Source organism: Oryx dammah, unplaced genomic scaffold, assembly GCF_014754425.2.
Source record: "Oryx dammah isolate SB20612 unplaced genomic scaffold, SCBI_Odam_1.1 HiC_scaffold_2, whole genome shotgun sequence".
NCBI classification, from domain to species: Eukaryota; Metazoa; Chordata; class Mammalia; order Artiodactyla; family Bovidae; genus Oryx; species Oryx dammah.
Genome location: NW_024070186.1, coordinates 59,673,732 through 59,693,487, shown reverse-complemented (window position 1 = coordinate 59,693,487; position 19,756 = coordinate 59,673,732). Strand labels below are relative to the sequence as shown.

At 40.6% G+C, this 19,756-nt stretch overlaps 1 protein-coding gene across 1 annotated transcript; it reads right to left on the bottom strand.

The window, feature by feature from the left end:
* Positions 1-4,305: 4,305 nt before the first annotated feature.
* Positions 4,306-19,522, bottom strand: SAMD7 (sterile alpha motif domain containing 7). Its single transcript, XM_040248670.1, has 7 exons — positions 19,437-19,522; positions 18,089-18,213; positions 14,607-14,685; positions 12,774-13,402; positions 11,670-11,791; positions 8,524-8,634; positions 4,306-4,497 (listed from the first exon to the last, which is right to left on the bottom strand). The coding sequence occupies exons 1-7, from the start codon at positions 19,520-19,522 to the stop codon at positions 4,306-4,308; spliced, it is 1,344 nt and encodes a 447-aa protein (XP_040104604.1).
* Between the last annotated feature and the right edge of the window lie 234 nt (positions 19,523-19,756).

The following is a 19,756-nucleotide window of genomic DNA, read 5'->3' as shown; positions in this document are numbered from 1 at the left end:
GGAAAAGTTTCATATTAAATGTTCTTACCACTATTATTGCATATAAAAAGCAGACAATAATTCTTTAATAGCATTGAATATCCCCAATCATGTTCAAATTCCCCCACTTATTGCTCTCTCTTTTTTAGTGTATTCAATAGCCATACACATAATTGTATTGAGTTATATGAACTTTTAAAAATTTATTAGATAAATATATATATAGCATAAAATTTGTACAGTTTTTTTTAAGTGTGCAGTTCAGTGGCATTAATGAGTCACCACCACGTACCACCATCACCACCTGTTTCTAAAACATCTACATTCTCAGTGATTTGAATCCTTAGTATCTTTTAATCTATTGGTTTTCCTTTCCTATTGTGTTTTCCTTTGAAATTTATTTGTTGAATAAAATTAGGTTATTTATACTACACACGTTCCCAAAGTTTGGATTTTGCTGTTTTCATAACTGTTTCATAAGCTTCCATGAAGAGGTATATAATATCTCTTTCCCTTTTCGTGGTGGTAAAAGTCATTTGTAAACTTCCCTGGTGGCACAGTGGATAAGCGTTGGCCTGCCAGTGCAGGGGACACAGGTTTGATCCCTGGTCCAGGAAGATGCCACATGCCGTGGAGCAACGAAGCCCGTGCACCACAACTACTGAGCCCGTGCCCTAGAGCCCAGGAGCCATAACTACTGATCCCACAAGAGGCAAGTACTGCAGCCCCAAGCCTAGAGCCTGTGCTCCACTAGAGAAGCCACCGCAATGAGAAGCCTGCACGTCACAACAAAGAGTGGCCTCTGCTCACTGGAACTAAGGAGAGTCCTCTCACAGCAACGAAGACCAGCTCAGTCAAATAAATAAAAGAATAAATAAAGTAGCACTCTAAAAGAAAAGTCATTTATGACCATCGTTTAGATCCTTTAGTTTTTCGGTGTGCAAAACAGTGATACTTAAATTCTATCACTGCTTTTAATGGGTATAATACTTCCAGAGAGGAGCAGTTGCATAGTACTCCATTGTATGGATATGTTTTGCACCTGTCTAAACAGAATGTTCTGTAAATCAGAAGATCCTATTTAGCAAACACATTTTTATTGTGATTAGTTTTCAAACACGAGAGAGAATTTTGTTGTTGTTTTTGCTGTTCTTTGTTTTATTCTCACAAAAGGTACAGAACATACTCAAGACTAAAGTTGCATTTGCAGAAAAGTTAAAAACTACTTCTACATGATAATATGAATAAAAGTTTCACCCTTCAAAATAATTTTTATCACTAATGTGGGTCTTTTCTTAAAAAGTACCCTAGAGTCATGAATCCGGAAAGAAACAATCTTGGTATGGACAAGCAATTTCAGTCTCCTTTTCTTCCAAAGAAGAGTGTTGAGAGCTGGGGAGAGCCTCTTTTACATGTTTCTTTTTTTATGCATGGTTCTAAAATTAAGCACAGTGCTTTTTTTGGTGATAGTATATGCCAGGATGGCATATCAGAACATTTTCATTAGATCAACACTGAGACACATCTGTTCAAGTGAATCATTTACCAACTCAACTGACTCATGTAGCAGGGATAAGAAATTCAAAAACTATCATATGGATTGAATCACATGATCCCTATCCTTTTGCCACTTAAAGTATTAATTAAGCTTTTATTTTATCCCTTACCATAACACCTGTTAACTCACATTTGGTATTTGCTGAAACTTCTACATGCTGGGAATTACAGTAGATGAAAGGTCATGTGATAAAATAGTTCTTAAAATTTTGAAATTTGCAAGAATTACTTCTTTCTCTGAGTCTCTCTCTCCACTCAAAGGGACCAACAGTCCCTTTTTGGTCCACATGCATATTTGATAGTATAGTATAATTTTATGTCAAAAACCCTGTTGTCTTCATGTTAAAAATGAAAGAAAGCAAAGATCGACTAAATTAGCATGACTTGTGGGGAAATGAATTCAAAAGCCTACCTTCTAAATCAAAAAGTGAATGTGGGAAGCCTGCTATATATTGTTATCAGTGCAACTTAAATTTGTTTGTTTTAGGAAAATATTGCTATGATATAAATGATTCCATTGATGGCTGGAAACACATACTTATCACCCCACAGTTTCTGTGGGTCAGGAATCCAGGCTTAGCTGGGGGGGTCTGGCTCAGGGTCACCCATGAGACTGTCATCAAACTGTGAGCAGGAGCTGGATAGTCATCTCAAGGCTTGACACGGGAAAGAGCCACCTTCAAGTTCCCTCACAGGGCTGTTTTGCATGCCTCAGAAGATCCATTTCCAAGTTCAGTCACACTGGCCTCTCCACAGACAGCCTGGAGACATAGAGAAGATGGTTGCCTCCAGAGTGAACAATCCAGAGAGCAAGAGAGAGTACCTGAGACAGAGGCTACAGACACCCCTTCACATCTTCCATATTCTACCCCTTAGAAAGGATTCCTATGTGCAGGCCAAAGGGGAGGGGATCACACAAGGTATGAACACCAGGAAACAGGGCTCAGGGGTGGCCACCTTAGAGGCTGCCTACTTCAGTTTGTTTATTTTAAATATAAATTCTAAAAACAGAAACTACGTTCTCATAGTTAAACATTTTAAATATACCAGAGGGTATGTAGTAAGAAGTCTCCCTCACCTCCCTGACACTCAAGCCCCTCATTGAGCAAACACTTATCAGTTTCCTGTGGCTCTTCTCACAGGTTTTCTGTTAAATGTGAAATTGGAAGAGTGGGGCTCCATGGGTATGAACAGAAACCGCTATCGTCGCCTCCCCTCCATCTTGCCAATTCAGTCCTGCTTTGCAGAGATAACTCTTCCCCCACCTCCTGGGTGCACTGTGAGATGGTCACTATGCCTTTTCCTCTCTCTTTTAGATAATAAGCAGTCCTCCAGATATTTTTAGTCATAACATGGTTTCGTATCAGAAGGAAATGTTGAATAGCAGTTGAACTGACTGAATTTTAAAGGTAAAGCTTCTGCCCTGCCCTCTCTCTGGCCTCCTTCAGGCTGGATGCCTGCAGTGAGGAAAGGTGGGAGTCTGTGCTCAGCTCCTCTGTTTCTCTGTTTTGTACTTCTACACCTGCTCTTCTGGGTTCCTCTGGCTCCATTGGGTTGCCTTTGTCTGTCTCTGGGTTAGGGGATGGGAAACCGGTAAAGGAGCTCTTTTTTTTTTTCAGAGTCAGTTCTTCTGGCTGTTGCACAGATTTCCTCCTGGAAACACTCAGCTGTAGCTTTCTTGATGTTTCTAAAGTCTCTCCTTCATTTTGAAAGCAGCTTCCTGTCAGGGAGTCTCACTGGAGAGTGTTGCTGCAGGACATTAACTATCCTACAGAACGTTTACATGTGTCTAGATTCTGACGCCTGCTATGAGGTAACTTGATAGATTTTAGTATTTCCTTTTAATTTTTAAATTTGGGTTGTCAGATTTTGTTGATTGAACACAAAGATGATGACCAGAAGCTTCACTCTAAGTAATAGGGCTGAATTGTTGACTAACAGCTGGTAATTGAGCGGTGCTTTAGAGTTTGAGCACTTTCATATCTACGTTTCTGTCTTCTTTGTTCTTTGCCACACATTTTTTAGTGGGTTAATTCTCAGCTGGAAAACTCCGACTTGTATGTCAAGTACAGTTGTACGTCAAATACAAGCCTCTCTTCCATAGTTTTGGTGGTCACCAAAAACGATTTCATCATAGTCAGGCTTCCCTTGTAGCTCAGATGGTAAAGAATCTGCCTGCAGTGGAAGAGACCCAGGTTCAATCCCTGGATTGGGAAGATCCCCTGGAGAAGGAAATGGCAACCCACCCCAGTATCCCTGCTTGGAAAATCCTGTGGACAGAGGAGCTTGGTGGGCCGCAGTCCATGGGGTTGCAAAGAGTCGGGCACGACTGAGCGATTAACACACACCAGCTACTTTGTGCTGAGGCCTTCCCAGGTGGGTGGTGCTAGTGGTAAAGAACCCACCTGCCAATGCAAGAGACATGAGATGTGGGTTCAATCCTTGGGTCGGGAAGATTCCCTGGAGGAGAGCATGGCAACTCACTCCAGTATTCCTGCCTGGAGAATCCCCATGGACCAAGGAGCCTGGTAGACTACAGTCCATAAGGTCACAAAGAATTGAAAGTGACTTAACATGCACATATGCACACACTTTGAAGCTGAGGTCACTCCTTGAAGCCTGAGCAAGGACCCCTCTGGGACAGCTCAGGTGGACAGTCTTTCTCTCTCTCTGAGCCTCCATCTGGTCCTGGGAAACTCTTACACACTTTTCAGAATATCCTAGAGTTTTTTGAGAAACAATTAAGACTGTTCTTGCTCCAGGAGGGTTTTAATTTCTATTATCTCGCTCAGTTCCTTTAAGAACGATCATATCCTGGGAACAAGGAACGTCCAATGTATCACTCCAGGAGTTAAAATCCAAAAGAGGGTTTGTATCTGTCGGTTGATTGCATGCTTGTTTCGTGTGGGTAGGAAGTGAAAGACTTTTCTTGTAGAACATACTTTCCACATGCTGAGATACCTTTGAAGACAAAATATAGTAATTAAATCTATGAATCCATTCAATAACTCAGCATATTCTTCAAAGACACAGGTGGCAGAGAGTCTGAGGTAATTCCAGGCATAGGGAATCTACACAATTGTAGAGGACATGATTCTAGGATGTGGCAGGCTTTTCCTTCCAGAATTATAGTGTTTGCGATGTAAAACTGGGTATAGAGATGGTAGGAACTTACCAATTCCTGTTCTTGGTCCTGCTGCGGTTCATGAGCACACATGATTATTTCACTCAGCATTCCCCCAGCTTTCCCTTTTCCAGGGGTCCCACAAGAGTTCCCACAGACACCAGACTCCACCATCACCAGCACTCAACCCATCCTTCTCTGGCTGGGGCTGAAACTGTTTAGAACCTCAGCACACAGCTGGCCTTCAGTGGGCTTTGTTTTGAGACATAAATAAGGTGGCTCTGGGACTTAGTATGTGCTCAGTTGCTCAGTTGTGTCTGACTTTTTTGAGACCCCATGGACTGAAGCCAGGCAGACTCTTCTGTCCATGGGATTCTTTAGGCAAGAATATCGGAGTGGGCTGCCATTTCCCTTTCTAGGGGATCTTCCTGACCCAGGGATCAAACCCAAGTCTTCTGCATTTGCAGGCAGGTAGTTTATCAGTGAGTTACCAGGGAAGCCCTTGGGACTTGGTGCCCAGTACTAATCAGTGTGCTCGTGCACAAACCTGACCCTGAGGGGGACCCAGGAGATTTCTATCCTGTTCACACTGCTGTAGCTCAAACACCGGGCTCCCTCCATTCTAATACTATCTGAGTTCTCAAATTCCAGTGTTGTCTTCTCCTACCCCTCTCCTTGTGTGCCCAGTCCAGGTCGATCTCCTAGGTTTCTGTTCTGAAGTGTGGGTTTCCTCCTTCTTAGCAGTTCTCGCTGTAATGGAATTTTGCCCTTGATTCCCATTTTGGAGATTGAGATGCACTCCTGCTTGCTCACCTTCTGGGACTTTCAGATGTTGCTCATAACCTTTCACTTTTCCTGCTCCAGTTGGACCCCTGGGTAATCCCAATCCCAAGGACTCTGTAACTGTTCTATTTGGTTGAACATCTGGCATCAGTGGGATCTCCCCCTCCCTTTCCCCTTTCCCCACAGTTTCTGTGGTAGCCCTGCCTTGTTATGCTGGCAGATGGAGCCTGGGATGTAACAGCTCAGTTGGTCTGCATGGAGGCATTTACATTTATCAGGAGCAGAAGAAATGACTACAGCCTCATGAAAATGATATAGGAGGGTAATGTTAACAGCAACTGAGGAGAAGATTAAGGATGACTTGGGATTGGCCACACTATAAAGACAAAAAAAAAAAAATCCAAAACCAAAACACAACCAAAGTGATATATCAAAGCAAAGAAAATCTGATTTGAAGAAAAAGAACTGTGCAGTATTTTTGTAAGTATTCCAAGAGATATAGTATCCTAACTAAAGAAAAACAAATCATTTAAAAGTGAATATCATATTGTACCAATGTTAATTTCTTAGCTTTGACAAATGTGCCATGTTAAGTAAGATGTTAACACTGGGAAAAACTAGGTGAACTCTCTTCATTCGATTCGCAACTTTTCTGTATCTAAAGTTATTTCAGAATAAGAAGTTGAAAAAAACACCACCAATGGAAACCTTGAAGCATTTCCATTAAAAGTAAAGAACTTCTTTATCCTAAAAAGTTTAGATAAATAAAAATGGTTTTTGAAGGACATTTTAGAAACTCAGTACCTGGTCTAAATATGTATTGTAAATAGGTAGAGTGCTATATAAATTCTGAAAGAATTAGTTGAGGCTTCTTGGTTTCGATTTTAGGAAACTCGTTCTTTCAACAAATAATTATGGACCTATTATGGGTTTTGCACATTCTGAGATTATTCAGTCAACAAAACAGATAAAGATCTCTGCTCTAATTGAGCTTATATTCTAGAGGGGTCAGAGAAGAATCAAAAATAAATATAAAGGTAATAAATGAGTAAACTATATTGTGTGATTGAAGGTGATAGGTGCTATGGGGGAAAAGAGAAGAGCAGAAAAAGGGATGGCAGGAGGATGTATGGGGCTGGGCTCTGTGCAATTTTAAGTAGCATGAACCACACAAACCTCATTGAGATGGGAAAATGGAGCAAAGATGAAGGGAGCAAAGCATGAGGATGTCTGGGGGGTGGGGGAGGCACCACAGCCAGAGAAAGATGTGCTAAGGTGGAGCCTGCCTAGATGTTCAAACAGCATCCAGAGGTGAATGGCAAAAGCAGTAACTGATGGAGAGAGATGTCAAGATGAGGTCAGGAAGGCAAGGGTGGTGACGGGTGGGGAGGAGCACAAATAATATATGATTTTGAAAGAGATGGGAAGCTACTGCAGATTTTGAGCAGAAGAGTGATGTGATCTGTCATGTATTAGAAGAATCATTCTTTACTGTTGTGTGAATAGGCTCTGGGTGGGCAGGGCAGAGCAGGAAGAAGAGTCAGAAGGTTAATGCAGTGACCCAATGAGAGACAGCGGTTCCTTAGACCAGAATGAAGCAGTGGAGGCAGTGATGAGAAGGGGTGCTATGGCTTATTTCAGCTCTTGTGACCAACTGTTAAACTTTTAAGAAGTTTGCCAGCTAATTGTTAAAAATACCATTATTACACATTTATTGGCTTCTCTGGGTCTTTGTGGCTGCTCTCTGGGTGTGGTGCATAGGCTTCTCATTGCGACGGGTTCTCTTACTGTGGAGCATGGGCTCTAGGCCCACAGGCTTCAATAGTTGCCGTGTAAGGGCTCAGAAGTTGTGGTTCCTGGGATGTAGAGCACAAGCTCAATAGTTGTGGCCTAGTTGCTTCAGAGCATGTAGGATCTTCCAGGATCAGGGATTGAACCCATGTCTCCCGCATTGGCAGGTGAATTCTTTACCACTGAGCCACCAGGGAAACCCTAAAAATGCCATTATTAAAAACTAAATTATATAAAGTTACAATTAGATATATTATATAGAAAGCTACTGCTGCTGCTAAGTCACTTCAGTCGTGTCCGACTCTGTGCGACCCCATAGACGGCAGCCCACCAGGCTCCCCCGTCTCTGGGATTCTCCAGGCAAGAACACTGGAGTGGGTTGCCATTGCCTTCTCCAATGCATGAAAGTGAAAAGCGAAAGGGAAGTCGCTCACTCATATCTGACTCTTAGCGACCCCATGGACTGCAGCCTCCCAGGCTCCTTCGTTCATAGGATTTTCCAGGCAAGAGTACTGGAGTGGGGTGCCATTGCCTTCTCTGAATATAGAAAGCTAAAGTATTAATATTAAATAGACTTCCCAGGTGGCTCAGTGGGACAGAGTCCGCCTGCAATGCCGGAGATGTGGGTTCAGTCCCTAGGTTGGGAAGATTCCCTGGAGGAGGAAATGGCACCCCACTGCAGTGATATTCCTGCGAAATCTCGTGGACAGAGGATCCTGGCAGACTACATTGTAGTCCGTGGGGTTGCACCCAAAGACTCAGACTTGATTCAGCAACTAAAGACCAACAAAATATTAAATGCTCCAAACTTATCACTTAATTATTTTATCTACTTGTTTTACTATAATTGTTTATTATCATCACTGCTTTGCAGGCTGTTTACACCTGTGCTATCCACATGGTGAAGGGAGTCTAAAATAGGGTGCTGTTGCGCATCTCTTCGCAATCCTGTATTCAGTTGCATTTGGAGTTTGTCAGCCATGCTGGGAGTGTTTTACAGTACAGAAATTGACAAACACTGTGAATCAGGGTTTCTTTTTAAAGAGAGCAGGTCGTTAAACACTGCCCAATACACCGTTGCTTGCTGCCTTCCCAACTGAACCTAGAGACATGTACCACGCCCCGTCCGATGCTTTCAGGTTCCCTTATTCTATTATGTCCACACCCAGAGGGCAAAAGTTTAGTAAAGAGGTTAGACAGGTATTGTTAATATTACAACCAAAGAAAGTAACATATTTCTCTTAAGCTTCATAACATGAATGCATGTTTAGTTATGAAAATCACCCTACCTGTGATTGAATCTTCAGTGCTGGTCCCAACTTTAATCCCATAGCACTTCGAAGATGCTCCTCTGTGAGTAACGGCAAAGTTTCTCCATCAATTGCGTGATCTTTAAATACCTTATTAAACATAAAAGATGTCAACTTTGTTTAAATGTCTTTTTTAAAAAAAATATGGTTTTATGTATAGATTTTCTGCTTTGGAGGAAACATTAGGACTGCTTGAGGATGACACAAAAATTGTAACATTTCTTATTTTCAGTTACTTTTCTGTGCTCCAATGGCCTGTTGTTTTTGTTCTTTAACAACCCTTGGAGTACATTACAATTCTATGAAAGTGAAAAGTATGAAAATGTTAGTGACTCAGTTGTGTCTGACTCTTTGTGACCCCATGAACTGTAGTCCACCAGGCTCCTCTGTCCATGGGATTTCCCAGGCAAGAATATGGGAGTGGGTTGTCATTTCCTTCTCCAGGAGATCTTCCTGACCCAGGGATCGAACCTGGATCGCCTGCATTGCATGCAGATTCTTTACTGTCTAAACCACCCAATTCTCTCAATATAGAACTTAATTTCATGGAATAGTTCTTATTTGAGAGCAGGCCCATGTTTTACTGACTGATGTATCTGTAATGCAGTGCCTGGTACAAAACAGATGTGCAGTCCTCCTTGCTGGACAAATCAATGAATGAACAAATAGTCTGGGTGAAGGGATATGGGTAAAAACCATTTCAGGCCAGTTTCAAACCCTCACATTTACAGACACGGTGCCTCTGTGCCCTGCCTTAGATGAGCAGTGAAGGGAGGAGAGGAAAACGCAAGTGAGAGCTGTTGATAACACCAGCAATTGCTGGGAGGGGAACCAACTTCAGTGAGGAAACAAGAGCAAGACTTGATCCTAAACACATTTGAGAAACACCTAGAAATAATTGTGCCACTCCTAGGGGTGGGGAAGGAAGCACTCACATCCTGTTGGTAAGAGATAATGAGTCAGTAAGGTTTGGGGTCTTTGAGTTTATGTGGCTTCGTGGTACCCACAAGGGAACATTTGGGATTATAAAGTATGAAATGCATGTGATATTATTTATTACTAGAGTAGTTATTATAAACTTCATTTTTATGACTGTGAATTACTTACTGATTAAAAATAGCGAGTTCAAACAGATTCAGTCCGTCAGAAGTCAGCAATGTAACATTCGTTATACATGGGATTTCATGTTTCCGGCTATCAGAATTTTGTAACTCCATTGTACCAGTGGTTGATGTGGCACTTGATAAGTGGCACAGATAAATTTAAAAAGTGACTTACTTACAGTTAATGACTAGTAATAAAATAATAAGGTTATACTCCTTGAGTAGGAAAAAATAGAACAAACATTTGTAGCAGGTATGCAAAAGATAAAGTGACTTGAAGAATATAACTTGCCTCATAAGTAACTTGAGATTCTGCTTTCTCTAGAAGCCTCAGATATAATGATGAAATTAGAATATATTGAGTACTTACAAGGTGCTAGGCACTCATTAATACAATGGTCCTTGGAGAAAGTATTATACTATTATCCCCATTTACAGATGAAAAAAATGAGACACCAAGGAGAGAGGCAACTTGTCCTAGGTCACATGTCCAGAGAGTGGAAAAGCCAGGACTTGCACTTGAACTTTCATAAGCCATACTCTTAATTACTACTCTGTGACTTTTCCATTGATCCCATGAAAAGAACAAAGGGAGAAAGAAAGAGGAAAGAAAAGAAAAGAAGAATTTAAAAATTAACAGCATTACACTGAAGGAAAATATCACAAAATAAGATCTGAAAACAATTATCTCTGACATCAATTAATTATGATGTAGTTAAGTCATAATGTCCTTTTCTTGTTTTCTTTTCCTTTAATATATAAACCAAAGATAATGATGTCAGATTTAGTTGATACATTGTTGCTTGGAATTGTGTTATTAAAATCACTTGAAAAAGTAAACTATATACTTGAAAATGTAACATTGACATAAATCTCAAAAACTTGCCAACCCACCATTTTTATCTCTGATTTTTGCATTTTTATCACTGATAGGTGATACTGGTTTTACTTTCCAACTATACTGCTGCTGCTGCTGCTAAGTCGCCTCAGTCATGTCCGACTCTGTGCGACCCCAGAGATGGCAGCCCACCAGGCTCTTCCATCCCTGGGATTCTCCAGGCAAGAACACTGGAGTGGGTTGCCATTTCCTTCTCCAATGCATGAGAGTGAAAAGTGAAAGTGAAGTTGCTCAGTCGTGTCTCCAACTATCCTAGCTGCTGCTAAGTCACTTCAGTCATGTCCGACTCTGTGCGACCCATAGACGGCAGCCTACCAGGCTCCCCCATCCCTGGGATTCTCCAGGCAAGAACACTGGAGTGGGTTGCCATTTCCTTCTCCAATGCATGAAATTGAAAAGTGAAAGTGAAGTCACTCAGTTGTGTCCGACTCTTAGTGACCCCATGGACTGCAGCCTACCAGGCTCCTCTGCCCATAGGATTTTCCAGGCAAGAGTACTGGAGTGGGGGGCCATTGCCTTCTCCAAACTATCCTAGCAGTTCATTATAATTTAAAAAATAGTATTTATCTATCAGATTGAATTATATGTGTAGACATTTTAACATATTGCCCTAGCACAAAAATGGAATTTTAAAATAGTTAATTCCCTACTTTTCAAATGTATTTCCTTCTTGTCCTTTTTAGAATAAAGTACATATTTCTGTTATTACAACGAGTAGCCTAAAACTTGTGATACAGAAGTACATGCCTCCAAAATGTTTGCTAAATGGATGAATAGGGAATATAGTAGATATCTCTCATTCTTCTTGGATGTTTGACCTTTGAACCTCCTAATTTTGGGGAGAATCTCTGCATCTCAGGAGTCTTGAGGAGACTGAAACTAAAGCCAGACACTGGCTTTCCCAGCTTTCCCTGAAGCTGCGGTGTGGGCTCATGACTCAGGCTCCATCAGTCGGAGGCTTCTGTTCCAGGAGAGCCAATGACATGAAAAGGAAGAGATTATTAGGAATGCTCTTTGGGGTCAAAACCAAGTTAGAACTCGTTATGAAGAAAGTATATTTCAAAATGTCTTTTTTTTTTTTTAAGTCACTTTACTTTAAAAAAAATATTTAAATGTTACATCACCTGAGCATAGTCTGAACAACCCGGAAGGCCACTAATGAAGTTGTACACATCATTCACGGTCCATTTCTGAATATCTTCATTCAAAGATAGATTTTCCTTGATTGTAAGCAGGACGTGTATTCCTTTAAAATGGAAAGGAAATTATTTTGTGGGAAAGGGTGAAGCTAAGAGTACAGTTGTGTATATAGTTACATTAATTGTCGCATATTCTATTACCAAGAGCGGCTCCTTGATGTAGATCTATATGTAACCCCCTTAAAAGCTATTGAGTTACTGAGAGATGATTTCTAAAAAAGCTTAGCTGTCTCCTTTCTTTTCTTCCTCTAAAGGATCTTTAATGACTGTCGCCTTATCATAAATAAAAACAAAGTTCCAGCTTCTCTCAGATTTCAATAGAAATACCCTGTGGATTTCATTCTCCAGATTAACACCATGTTCTATGATGTTACATGATTTATGATGCTCTCTAAGCCATACAAGAATTTAGCTCCACCTTCATCAAAATGGCAAATTAATACTTTGTCAGGGAAACAAGCTGGTGTGGTGGCTAGATTACACATACCCCAATCCCTGTGTTTTAAAATATTTTTATCTAAAGAAATTCCAGTTTTATTTTTTTTTTAATCTAAAAAAGTTCTAGAAAACTATTCAGTGTGTTTGGCAGGGGATAGTGTGTTAATACTTTTAGATTAAACTGTATCATAACAATAATGAACATTGAAAGAGAGTCTGTTTGTCTATTTTTTCTATCACTACACTTAAATACAAGAGAGATTGAATCATACTTCTAAGAAAGAAGCCCCTCTATTTTGTGCTGAAGAGACTAAATTAGATTAAAATTTTAATTAAAACCTGGTAGGTTTTCCCATCTTTCCCCATATTTATACCTTTCTAGACTTCACTGAAAATTCTCTATATAATAATATATAAAAAGAGGTACGTTTCACTGTTATGGCTGATTGGAACTAATGTAATAAGTTTTTCAAGAAGGGGGAATTCTAAGTAGGATGGATAAAAAGAAACACAATGGTTACAGATCACTGTGTAATAATTTCAGGGACCTGACAATGTGTGGTTCCTGAGGACTGGCCCCTGGACACCTACCTGGTTGAGATGATCGACGAGCCGGGGGGTACACCCCGTGCTTTTCTCCACAGGCTGCCAAACCATGCTCTGAGGGCTTCTCCTTCCTGTCGTCCCAAGCCTTTTCTTCCAGGGGAGTTCCCTGAGCTCCCCAAGGCTTTCTGTGGCTGGGCTCCAGCTCTCCACAGGTGTCAGCAAGAGCTGTAGCTGGCTTTTCACTGGTTTCACCCAACGTGTGATTGTCCAGAGCCCCCATTTCTGGGTCTTTTGTATACTCGTTTTCTTCATAGAGAACTGCATGGGTTTGGCCTAGGGGCTTCTCTTCTACTTGACTTTTAGAACTCCCAGGGTCACTGTCTAGAGCTTTCTGACTCCCGGTACCTCTCCTGAGACGACGACATTTCTGCCCCCAGTTCTCTGTAAAGCGTGGACCAGTCGCCACTATCATGGGGTTTCCCTGAAGGTTTCTCAGGGTGCTTCTGTGAACGTGCAGGTCACTGGCTGGGAGCATGCCCCTGCCATGGTAGGTGGCTGTGCCCACAGGGATACTCGAGCCATAAATGAATGGGATCCCTAGGCCTGCTAGTCCCTTAGAATTAACTTTTTCTATTCTCCTTTGCTGGTAAATGGCATGCATTTCCATTTCCATCCTAAAAACAAAACAAAATATTTTATAAACCCAAGAAAACCATTAGAAAAATACTTTTAATGGCCCTCTGCCTTCCCTAATTGGCACCTCTGCTTTTCCTGTAAGTCTTTAGGCCATTTATCTGAAGTTTGTTGGGCATAAGCACAATCCCTGAAAGCCATTGGAAGAAGAGTTTAGAGTAAGATCAGAGGATGAAGGGTTTGGCCAAGTCTCACAGTGCAAGTCCAAGGCCAGTCCTTAGAACATTATCTCTACTGGATAAGGCAATTTTAGCAGGGATGGGGAGAACACAACACAGAGTAGTTTCTTGCCAGAGATTAATCCTCAAAGAAACTAAAGTCCTGGGAAGAAGGTTTTAAACGTTGCAGGACAATTTTAGTGAGACTCAAGAAACGCAGTGGGCCTCAACTGCTAAAATTAATGACATGGTAAGGATGGGGGAAGGGAGGAGGAGTGGAGGGCTTGTTGGCATTTTTGCTTACTTTACTTTGCTTATTTGAGAAAGTTGACTGACTCTGATGCCTTTTTTCACCCACAGCCATACCCTGGTCATTATTACTGTCTTCTCCTGATTGCTGAAGGCTGCTTTTAGGCTAATGAGGGGGCTGTCTGGGCTCTGATGGCATAGTTTAAAGTGGGATTGGCAAGCTTGACTCCTATCTTTGGGCAGAATTGAAGTCATTTAAGACAGAATTGCCAATATGAATTTCAAAAGAATCATAGGTAGGCGTTTAATTATGAGACATCGACTGATTATTATGATCTATAAACTTAGCTTCACTGTGTAATCTCTAATCTTGCTTTTATCTTTAACCAACCTGTGTACATGTTTGTATATGTCTCTTTTGGTAGTATTCCTGAAATACTTTTTGAAGTAATCAGAATGCATGTGTATATGTATATAATCAGTGAATACAACACAAATCCCCAGAGAAGGAAATGGCAACCCACAACAGTATTCTTGCCTGGAAAATCCCATGGACCGAGGAGCTTGGCAGGCTATAGCCCATGGGGTCACAAGAGTCAGACAGAACTGAGCAACTAAACAACAACGACACATACACAAATGTAACAACATATACAAAAACAACAATATAATAAATATATATAAAAGTATATAAATAACTTATATATGTATTTATATTAAATTAATACACAGACAAGTGAATGAATAGAAAATAATTAAAACAAGATTGTTATATTACCTGGCAGTATGCTGCCTTTGAATCATTTCATTTCTTCTAGCCATTGCCTTTACGGATTCAGGTGGCAAAATGCCCCAACCTTAAACAAGAAAACCACCATTCCACCCAATGAACAAGTTAAAAATATCCACTTGAAGATAGTAAAAAGAAAATATATCCACTTGAAATATGAAAAGAAAATATAATGATTTAAAACAGTATCTGCAAAAAAACTACCAACTGAGCACAGTGGTGGAAATGACGTCAATTCATGACTGTCAGCATCTTAGAGTCACTTTGGTGACGGCATGATAACACTAAATAGTTTTGGGGGGAGGGGCTGTACTGTATGGCTTGCAGGATCTTATTTCCCTGATACTGAACCAGGGGTCCTGCAGTGAAAGCACTGTGTCCTAACCACTGGACTGCCAGGAAATCCCCCAGATAATTTTTTTCTTTAAGTATGGGTCTCATAACTGGCAATGTTTTCCTACCATACTTCAAAAGGAAAAAGATGAAATTAACTGTGGATCTCCTGACTACTTGCTTTTGAAGTAAAAATTGATTACTGTTTTGTTTTTGGTGGTGGGCGGGGCAAGAAGAATTAGTTGACCTTAAAAAAAAGTAACTAAGTGATTCCTGATGTACTGAAATCCCTGGAAATAAACACAGTGATTTAAGGGGATAAAATACAAAGTTCTTTATGTTGACTTTTTGGTGCAGCCGAGGCAAATACTTTTTTACAAAACAATTTCAATGGAGTTGAACAGCAATTACATTCTTTGTGTCAACCTTTCAAAATGTCTTGAAATAATGTCAGCATCATCAGAATTCAAGGCTCTATTCTTGCCTGGTAACTTCATGCTTACACTGATTTTTTCTTTCTCTGGATTCCTAACACATTTAGAGTCTATGCTGGTGCTTCTCAAATAATCCATGGTGAAGGATTATTTTTTTCTTTTAAAATTTCCAACCCATCATGGACTCTTTAAAAATACATAAATGATGTTTTATAAAATTGAAATGAAAACAAGAATGAACATAAGCACAATTTGAAATGATCAGATTAATAGACATAAAATTACCCTGTCAAATGGCTGTAAAAGTTTCTAAACCTTTCTGTCTATGCATTTATTGTTCAAACACTTCTCAGACCAGCATAGGTCTACAGACCACACTCTAACAATAACAGACACACCAATGACACTGATTATACATAGTTTTGTTCAATGATAGTTTTTCATGTATAAATCTGTTCTCCCCAACACGAGTGCTAGTATCATGAAGGCTAGAACAGATTTTATATTTGCCTTGCACCAAGCTAGCAGAGCTCATTAAACTCCTATTAATAATAACCTATCTTGAAGTATACCATACTCTATCTATTTTTATGAGATTCTTTCTCAGTTGTAAAATTCAGAGGCTAGATGACATAACTTCTAAAACTTCTTCTGACTCTAAAATTCTACGTTTTTGTACTTCAGTGGTTTCAAGATAAGCTCCTTGAGATAGCAGGCAAGCATGAAACTGCCAACCCATGGGCTAATCCCCAAGGATGCAGAGACATAAAATCTGGACTCATCAAATCTATTTCAAGTTTCTTTTTCTTTCTTAAATAGTTGACATCAAGTTTAGTGCAAGTCCAGTTGTAATAATACACTCTTTACCTAACATCCCAATTTTTGAAATTGATCCCTGTCTCAATTTCTCTTTTGCTAACTTAACTTAGTAACTCATTTTTTATAGGACTGAGGCCCTGCCTTGCTCTTGCTTACTCTCTTACACATCAGCCTTGGGGTGGGAGACTGACCTCTGTACCTGGGACAGGTTGTCAGCCTGCCTTTTCGTATCCAGCTATTAGCAGTTTCTGGATTTTTAACCACTAAAAAACTCTCTCTGGGTCAGCAATGCAACTATTTCACAGGTCTGCTTAGCTGTTACCTATAACTTTGGGCTATGTATTTACTGGGGTTTTGCCACCAGAGTGGGCTACCATCCAGGTTCAGCTGTTGGGCCTGTCCAGTTTCAGATCTGGCCCTTGCTCAGACTCATCAAAGTGGATCCATGCACTGTGGTATGCAATATGCTCAAATCCAGGCTGGTCAGCGTCTTCAGTGGCCCTGGCACCAATCATATTTCTTTTTGTCTCAGGCTTTTTACTCATTCCTATCAAAAGTTGTTGGAATTGGAGAACTGGGGCAAACAGACTCATTGAATACAGTTTTGAGAAGATAAGATGCATCAGTTTCATCTTCAAAATTGTGAGGAAATTCTCACCTCTTATTCTCTCCGGAGCCCCACATTCACGTTTTGTTGACACTATGCCGAAATCGCTCCTATTGAGATCATTAATGACCTCCGCAAAGCTACGTCTAATCATATATTCTTGGTCCTCGTCTTACTTGATCTCTGAGCTGCCTGCTTGACACAACTGCTTACTCTTTCCTTAAAAGCACTTTCTTCCCTTGGCTTCCAGGCCTCTATCCTCACCTGGGTTTTCTCCCACCCCACTGGTTGCTCCTTCTATATCTCCCTTCATCTTCTAGATCCTGTTGGTGTGTCCTAGGGGTCATCCTTTTGACGTCTAACTCATCCTTTTTAACTCATTTTATAAATGATCTCATCGAGTCTCATATATACTGATGATTTCCAAAATTATATTTCCAGGTTATCTCCAGATGCCCTCTCTGGACTGCAGCTGCCTTCTGGACATCTCCTGTTGATTGTCAGGCAGGCATTGCAAATGCCTGTGCTATCTCTCCCACCCCAAAACTCTTCCTTTCACAGTCTTCCTCAACTCAGTGAATAGCAACTTCCCCTCTCCCATTTCTCAGCCAAAATTTTTGATGTCTTCCTTAACACTTCTCCTCTTCTCACATCTCATATCTAAACTCTGAGCAAATCCTTTTGTTTCTCCCTCCAAAGTATTTACAGAATCAAACCATTTCTTACTATTCCTACTGTAACCACCCAAGGCCAAGCCATCATCATCTTTTTGACTATTCTAATAGCCCACCAGTCCCATCAGTTTAACTCCAGAACTTGAATCCTATCAAGTTTGTCCCTAACACAGCAGCCAGAGTGATCCTGGTAAAATGTAAGTCAGACCATGTCATTCCTTTGCTCAGACTCCTCAAGAGCTTTCTCTGTTCTCCCAAGTAGAAGGCAAGTTCTTACTGGCCTATCAGACCAAATATAAACTGCCCCAGGGCCTTTTACTCTCAGATCTCATCTCCTTATGACTTCATCAGTTTCTTGTAAGGTAAGACAGATATTAATTGCAGATTTTCATGTTATTCATCAGTAAATTGATGGTTTGAGGAGTTAAGCAACTTACACAGTGGTAGAACCAAGATTTAAACCTAGATGGTAATTGTGGAAACTATAAGCATTATCACCATACAGTTTCACCTCCAAAATTTAGCAATAAATTTCATGGCAAGCTTAATGCAGCAATTCAGTTCACAGTGGTTCCAGAGATGAGAGACATCAGTTTCTCATACCTGGGTAGACACGATTGGACAGCAAGTTTGGCATGTTTGCATTTGATAGAGCAGAAGATCCAAACTGGGAAGGAATACAAAACTGTCTTGGGTCAGCTGGTGCTACAGTAGGAGGCAATAAATCTCTAAGGAAAAAGATACAAAATAGGTAAAATGAAAATGGATTTGTACAAAATTTCCATTGCATAGGCAGTGAGATTTTTTTTTTTTAATTGCCATATGGGATTCTATCATTTCTTCCCCAAATGAGGTATGAAAGTTCTGCAATCTCTATTGGTTTAAGAAGAAAAATGGGGAGGCAGGACTCTAGGAGGGAAGGAATGACCCACTTGACAACATAACAGAGAAAGCAGGGAAGTTTTAGGGATGTTAGGGAAAATATGATCGAATCAAATCAATGCCAATCTTTGATTTTTCATGACTATATACTGTTCTTGACCATAACAGTCTTTCCTCATTTGACGAACACTTGAGTTTTGCCATCTGGAATCAGTCACTACCAGGATGGACAGTTTACTTCTCCAAACTTCAGTGGTCTCTAGAAGTGCAACTCTATTGTTCATACCCCCTGAACAAGTATAATCATGAATTTTACTTCCTCCCCAGATTCCAGAATCTATATTCAAAAGAAAAGAAGATAGGAAGGTGCCAGAATGTACAACCAAAATACTGATAATTTCACTTTTATTGCAAAGAAAGAATTCTCCTATCACAGGAAACCTAGGATATCACACTGTTAGGGATTGAATTGTGTCCCCTTCCAAAATCCACATGTTAGAAGTCCTAATCACCCCATGTGACTCTGTTTTGGAGACAGGACCTTTCAGGAGGTAATTAGAGTTAAATGAAGTCATAAGGGTGGAGCCCTTACCCAATAGGACTGGTGTCCTTACAAGAAAGAGAAGAGACACCAGAAGTGCTTGCACTCAGGAAAAAAGGCATGTGGGGACACAGTGAAAAGGCAGTCTAGTCTGCAAGCCAAGGAGGGAAGCTTTGGGAGAAACCAAACGGGCCAGCACCTTGATCTAGGACTTTTAGCCTCTAGAACTGTGAGACATAAAATTAAGCCACGCAGCCTGTGATATTTTGAAATGGCAGCCCTAGCAGACTACCCATCCACGCCTGGGCAATGGCAGGTGCTCATTAGCTATTTACTGAGAGAGGGTGTCAAAGAGGCTTCAGAGGGGAAGTGATAGGAAATTTGTTGAAGATGTGGCCCCCAGACTTACTGCACCACAGTTCCTTGAGATAACATTAGACTATAAGACAACACTGAGGTTAAAGCGTTTGAAAACTTAGTAACATCCATTTTCTCCTTAGACCAGAATATCACATTGGAGAGGAATACCTATCCACACTTGGAGGTTCAAATGGTGAGGGCATCACTGGAATTCTCTGCTGCCCTGATGCTGGCAGTAAAGGATTCATGGCCATCATTGGATTAATCATCAATATCTCTCGCCACTGATGGAGTTCTAAAAAAAAAAGGATAGATATGTTAACATATACCTCCATTTTTTGGCAGAATGAATTCTTGAAATGATGAACACCTTTTGTATTTTCCCAATACTTGGGAAGACTAGCTACACCGAGCTTTCAGTTACACAAAAACCCCCCCATTGTAAGCACCCAGATACAATTGTTAAACTCTGTGTGCCTTTGGAATTT